This window comes from Elaeis guineensis, chromosome 10, assembly GCF_000442705.2.
Source record: "Elaeis guineensis isolate ETL-2024a chromosome 10, EG11, whole genome shotgun sequence".
NCBI lineage: Eukaryota > Viridiplantae > Streptophyta > Magnoliopsida > Arecales > Arecaceae > Elaeis > Elaeis guineensis.
The window spans coordinates 17,294,119-17,301,490 of record NC_026002.2 but is presented as its reverse complement, the minus strand read 5'-3'; the positions used below and the strand labels follow the sequence as shown (position 1 = coordinate 17,301,490).

The window sequence follows — 7,372 nt, the reverse complement described above, 5'->3', positions numbered from 1 at the left end:
CGCCCTCAATCAAGTGGGCACGTCCAACTTGATCAAATCAAGTGGTGCCCCGTGCAAACAATCAAGAAATTTGATTAAGGATTTGAACCCTTAATGCATATAATCCAAAACCTTAGGCATCCAACAATTGGAGCCCAATGAATCTAATTCATTTAAGTTATAAGCAGGTAATTAACTCAAATTAATCTTATCAAATAAATAATTCAAATAAAAAAAAAATAGGTTCAACCATGTGCTAGCAAGATTATCCTGAATCTAATAGGATTTCTCTAAATCTAATTAAAACTTCATAAATCCAATTGCTTATTCCAGATCTAATCTCTTTGTTGTATGACCCCATAGATTCAATTCTATCTGATAATGAGATATACCATGATCTCCATCATAACATCATTGAAACTATTTTCAATGAGTCGGAACGATTTCATTTTAACTCATCAAAGATTATTAATCCTGAGCAATCCTAGTAAGCTCTCACAATCCACCAGTGACACCTAGTAGTATGTAGTGGCAACCTAATAGAATCAAAATAGAACCTCAAGGTATAGTTCATAAATGATTCAATCTCTCTATCGTGAGTCCCAACTAGATGGCAGATCATGGATAAATCATCAAATCTCATTATCAGTCATATGATAGATTCGATTAGCTTAAGTCCAATTGTGATCCTCATTAAAACTCTTTTCCATTAACCACACTGCTATGGTCACAGACTCTCAGACTTAGCCTCTCAAATCTCTTAGGACTATTTCTTTCTATCAAGATCGATAGATTCTATCTAGATACGCCTCTACTTCTACAGCAGACCAACTGTCGCCAACATCCACTATAAAGACTCATCGAGATCATGTTTATGTGTCCGTCAAACTACAGCAGACACACTGCGAGCAACCATGCCATCACAGATTAATAGACTATTTATACAACTACAGTATCGAGATGATCACTGACGATCGAATAGAAATTTAAGTGATCTCTCGTATGATCATGCTCAGTACTAGTTTTTTCTAACAACTATCCACACTCGTCGCTCAGTGTCTCTACACTATAGATCAGAGACTCATTTATCTCGAAAGAAGTGATCTGTACGTCAATCTATCCAGATCGATCACCGTCCTAATGATGATACTATGATTGAGAGCATTTAGAAATTATATATATGCTTCTAATTCTCAACATCTTGAGAACATATATCGAAAATATTAATTTCATGGATGATTTAAGGACGCATCATATTTGAATGAAAATAAAACTTATCCTTTATTGATCAAATAAATATTTTAAATATAAAATTATATCAATATAAAATTGTATCCTAGATTTATTACAATGTGTTAGCCGTATTGGCTTCTAAGACATACATCTAACATGTGTGCCCCCACGGTTCCACTCTCTAGCGCACCCCACCCCGTCCCCCCACCCCGTCACTATTGGTGGGTTCTACACCCCCACCCCACCGGCTTAACAAGGTGAGAGGCTTGGAGCGACGGAACAGGGAAGCTTAAACGATCGCTGGGGTTTTGTGTTGGATATTTTCTTTTTTTTTCTTCATTTCTTTATCATTTTCAGAGATCTATGGAAGAAAAGCACCTGAGAGAGGAGGAGGAGAAGGCCGACGTCGGTGATGATGGGGAGGAGGATGACAGCACAGACTAGTGGGAGGTGATGGTGAGGAGAGCAGGGATGGGAGGCAGGGGGCGGGGAAAGGAGGCACGCAGTCGAGGGAGCGAGGGTCGGGGGGTCTCTGTCGATCGGAGATGTTGGCAGTGGCAGGAAGGGGGCTCGATGAGAGGTGAGAGAGGAGAAAGGGGGGCAGTGGTGGAGGGTGAGGGGCGGTCGATCTGAAGGCAGGGTGCGATGGGGCGGGGCCGAGGGGGCACCAGTGCACAACCCACCGGCATTGGAGTGGGCGAGGGTGTGCTGGGATGGGGCAGAAGCCTTGGATGCCAGAGAGGGGGACCGGAGGGGCAGGCCGGTGGGGGGAAAGGACAAAGAGAAGAAGAAGAAGGACAAAAAAATTAAAAATAATAATAAAATATTATTTTTTGTCATATCTGCATCGAATTTTGCTACATCAAATTTTTTTGAGAGAAAACGGTTAGAATCCACCACGGAGGCAATATTAAAAGGGTTCAGAAATTTGAAGGATTTAAGTTTAAGATTTTATAGTTTACGGACTACTTAAAAAAATTCGACTTAGTTAGGGATTACGAACATAAATTATCCTTTTTTATGCTTGAAGAATGATTTATAAGTAGTCATAATGAAACAAAGGATTCCTATATAATTTTCCTCAACAAATCAAACAACCATCCATTTCATACTAAGAAGTAATTTCTGGTTGAAAAGAAGATGGGGAAATAATGTTTCCCCAATATACACCGTTGGCTAATATGAGATATTCAACATTAAACGGAGAACTTATGAGTAATATATGGTCCAAAGAAAGGCTAGTAAACAATTTTGCCTTGATGTACAATATACGCTGTCGTATCGACTTTATGAAAGCCTCGCAATTATTATGATGCCTTTGGTTCATGACCGAAATCAAAATCAAAATCAGAATGATTAGAATGAGAATTGGAATGGCCATATCCCTTGAAAAATGTTTGGTTTGTAACCAAGATCAAAATCAAAATGAATGATTCCCATTGTCACTTGTGCTTGCATTGAGACAAAGATTTTCATCAACTGTTGGTCGGCTTTTATTTTCCCATTGTGGTTCTTAACCATGTGTAAGTTGATTATCTAATTATATCATATATATATTGTATCAGAAAATAAAATATTAAACATCTGGACATGATCTAACAAAATATGTCACATAAAATTTGATTGACAATCATATCAAATATATATATATATATTAAAACGGAGGCTTTGCTAGGGCAAAGCCTACATTCGTCGCATGTATATATTAGTGCTTACTGTATTTGACATATGGATCGTTTTTATCATGTAGCCCTTTTTCTGTCGCGCTCAAAACCCTAGACATTGTCGAATCTTATTCGGCCGTTTCGGCTGCTCCAAGCATCCTACTCAATTACGACTCCTGAGGATGGAAAAACAACAAGGATCTCCGTCGCTGTCACAAGGCCATCTTCCCTTCGCTCTCGTGGAAGATGTGTTTCTTCATCTCCGTCCTCTCCACCGTCACCAACATTTCATGGTGCTCCGATGGGACCGTCAACCGCCGCTTCCTCTCTTTCCTCGACCCCACTACCTCGCATCCCCCAAGCCAGTTGTTGGCATCCACACCGCTGATATCACTATCAACCCCTGCTGAGGATGGAAAAAATAGAGAAAAAAATAAAAAAAAACATAAAAAAAATCAACGGTAACATAACAGAGGAAGAAAAAAAAAATTTAAGGTTAAGACCTTTCTTGTGTAGATAATTTTTTTTGGCTTCTTTTTTTTTCATTTCATTATCTTTTTCATAGATGTGTGGGAAAGGAGAGCACTTGAGAGAGATTAGAGGGTTTTGTAGGTCCGGTTGTTTTTTTTTTTTTCCAAGCCTCGTATTCCATGCATCACATGAGATTATAATCAAGTTTAAATTATAATCCATAAGCCTGCTAAATCATCTTTTTCCGGCCTATGTTGAACCCTATGCTTAATTGGTGGCCAAATTTTTGGACAGAAGTGGGGAATCTGATGATGCGCTTTGAATTGAACCTGAGCTCATGTCGCCTTCCATCTTCCTTTTTTAGGTAAACGCCATCCATCTTGCTTTAACTTACATCTGGGATGTCCTCCTCAAGTAAGTTTGGTTAAAACATGATGGAACTTAGCCTGAGGCTGGTTTAAAGACTCACGGTTAGTTCCATCCAAGTCTAAATTAACAAACCAGCATAATCAATCTCAACTCAGTATTAGTGGATTAATTAATTAGATTGATGGTTCTAAATGAAACTGTGCTAACAACTGTTGGCTTTGTACATGATCATCATCCATGAAGACGATCATCCATTATTTTGGTTTTACTTAATCTATATATTATAAGATCTATAGAAAATTTATAAATATTCTTCCATACGGACACTTGACAAATCAAAGATTGCAAACCTGTTCTAAAACATGTAAAACTACAATTGAAATTAAAAGAAAGTCTTGAAGTGCAGATATAGTATAGATAAAAGATATGAATTAGATCCACCATTTTATCAACCAAGTCTTCATATCGGCACTGAGCACGCTGTCAAATATGAATAATATACTTGTTAAGCAAACAGACGATCGAGAAGTCCATAAGCGTGTGTCAAAATAACATGTCTGCTTTGTTGGGCAACCTCCAGAAGAAATTAAACAGCATCCGGGGACGCCTCGGCCGGCGGAAGCGCGGGTGCCTCATCACATACAACCCTGTGAGGAGAGCCACAATTCTTGGCCTAAAATAGAGAACGATGGCAAGAAGAAGACAGACGACCGTAAATAAATTTGTTGCCCTCGGATCTCGCCCGCTCCGCAGGGACTGCAGCCTCTCGCCCTGCGTCGCCAGGTAGCCAAAAACTATATCCAACCTCCCCATGATACCCCTTAGTCGATCATATCTCGTTCTCACGACATCATCAGCGGACTGACTTGTAGGATTTGTATCGAATTCCTCCTCCAGCTGATCAGGGTCGAGGTTCTCCGCTAGAGATAGTCGGACGTTCATGTGCGGAGGATGTCTCGGCCAGAAACGACGATTCCAGACGCTAACCAGGAACAGATAGAGGAACACCGCTGGAAGTATAAGTTCCGGATACAACACCAGTATGACGAAGACCAAGTGGATGACGACCGTCGTCCATGGATTCTTCCAGTTGCGGATCTGATCAAACCACCTGAGGGCCTCAAAGAAACAACCGAGGACAGCCATAAGCCTGAAGAAAGTTGCTTTGCTCCTTCGAATGCTCCAATTGTTTGAAGCCACATCCGTCATATACTCCACCACCTCTTTCTTTAAAGGTGGCTCGGCGCGGCTCAGCGTTGTGGATATAATCTGGATAGCGTGCCTCAAGTTATCCAGCTGCATCCGAGACAACGGATACACATGATGCATCTCTGGTGGCACTGGCTGGGTATACATGTGCATCATTCTAAGCATAGAAGAACAGGCGAACCGGACAGCCAGACGAAGTTCCCCCATTTTCGTCAACCCCGAGGGTTCTAAGACTATAAGGGGGTATGAATGCGCGTAGACCCGACCGGTCTCCAGAGTCGAAAGTCGGATTCTTACCTTCCCAATTCTGCCATCCTGACCGGCCACCGCGCCTCCTTCCAGTAAGCGACAGTCATCAAAAACCCCAACCGTAAAAACGGTGTGTGGATCATACACCTCCCAAGCGTATTGCTCGTTCCATCTTGGATTAGAATTATTTATCACAGTCCTTGTACGGACCCATTTGTGCCCATACTTGGCGACGCAATAGGCATTGGTAGCTTGCCGCCCGTCAATAATCTTCAACTCCCGGGCACCCAAAATGCCCAGCTCCAGCGTACCAATGCTTTCCCTCCATAGTTCTTCTGCAGAAGGCCTCAGATCGCTGCTATATTGCGGCGCCTCATCAAAAACATGATCTCCACCCTTCAAGCATATCCTCAGAAGAATCCGACTAGCATGTGTCACCTCCTTTTTCCTCCGATCGCCCTCCTCCACGTCAACATGAAGATAATACCACTGCTCAACCGCTGGCACTGGCTTGATTCCCGAACTCCTTTCGACATTCTGTACAATAATATCAGTCTTCCCCAGCGACTCATCTTTGTTGACTCCAAGCCTCCGTTCCACGCTGATAACCAAGTGTTCCTCGAACGGTTCGGCTGCTACAAACATCAACCTCTCGTACCAGAAGGGATTCCCATCACGCCACTGAGCGTTCCTGGTTCTGAGATCTTGGTTTCCAATTCTTCCTCTAACAAATATCTCCGGATATCCAGCCTTTAGATCGATCTGCAAGTCTTGGGCGTGATCAACAACAACATCGACATACCAAAGCTTCGGAGAAGGGTATACCTTCGATCCTGTGTTCACGACGCGGTCACCGGAAACAGTTTGAGCATCCAAGTGCCTAGCCTCCAGAAATGCCTTATCCGTCTGCGTTGCGATCCAAACAGTAAAACTCAGCTCTCCGACCTTATTCCTCTTCTGATCCTCCAAACTATACCACCGCTCACCGTCCGGTCCGACATGTCTTAAAATTTGGTCCAGATTAATTTCGACCATTCCTATGAACTCATCGTTCACCGCATACTTGTCCTTGACCACAACCTCAATATTGGTGGATGCCTGGATCTGGTCGCGTGGGAAGACAAAGACCTGATTCCATTCGAGATCGGTCTTCTGCTCAAAATGAGAGGTGGTGCCCTTGTAACTGCCAAGCCTCACCTCAACATAAGGATTACAGCTTCCAGTGACGTCCTTTGGGGAGAGGTTTTCGGCTTTCATGATACGGACAAAGTAATACTCCATTTCCTCGACAAGGCCATAGGTGCCTTCACCACCAAGGTATATCTCCCTTAATGAGTAGTCTTCCCGAGGGAGAGGCCTCTGCATCTTCCCAAACTGTCCTGAGAGTAGGAAAGTTTAACGGGCCCGATTCACATGAGATGACCAGAAACATAAAACATAAGACACGGATATACACAGGGAACGTTAAATACTTTACGGGATGCCTACGCTTGTGAAGGCAAGTCTACATTTTATTCATGTTCGTGATTTCATTTGTCCCTAATTGTAACTAATCATTCCATCTTTTTAAAACTGCTTCCACAAATCTCCTAAATCTCATAGTTTCAATCATCAGACCTTATATGTATAGCAAACATTCCTTTCTTTTTTGTTACCACGAGTGCTTAAGTTATTTTGGGAAATATAAATAATGGACGGGAAGTTATTAATAGTGTTCCTTAAGTCCAGAATAAAATACATTTACACCTAATAGTACAAAGAATTAACTTATGCTTCCCTTGATCCTGAGATTTATTTTTATCCAACGCCTTAATCTATAACTTAACAAAATACTACTCAAACTATTAACTTTGAATGGGATCCAAATGCTATGTTACGAAAAAATTTTAGAAAAATGACAGAAATAACCTTACATGATGTAACAACCATCTAAGGACATAAGAAAAAGTATGCATCATCCTCAGACAATTTTAACTTTTCATAGAAGGTAAATTGTTTCACTAATATCATTAATTTAATTGAATATAAAAATAGATTTTATAAGTTATTGGATGTTAATGTGTAATGAATATAAATCTTAGGATGATTTTTATAATTTATTTTTATTAGTGTTAGGAAAAAAAAAAACTTCAAGCATCCAAAGATTGGTGCTTCAACAAACAACTCCTTGAGCAGACCTCCTTCCATCCATTTTGATT

General features: G+C 41.1%; 1 protein-coding gene across 1 annotated transcript; it reads right to left on the bottom strand.

Annotated features, from left to right (window-relative positions):
* Positions 1-3,971: 3,971 nt before the first annotated feature.
* LOC105053300 (FT-interacting protein 3-like) lies at positions 3,972-6,550 on the bottom strand. The gene has a single exon (XM_029267121.2). It carries the CDS (start codon positions 6,537-6,539, stop codon positions 4,260-4,262), a length of 2,280 nt encoding a protein of 759 aa, XP_029122954.2. The 5' UTR covers positions 6,540-6,550; the 3' UTR covers positions 3,972-4,259.
* Between the last annotated feature and the right edge of the window lie 822 nt (positions 6,551-7,372).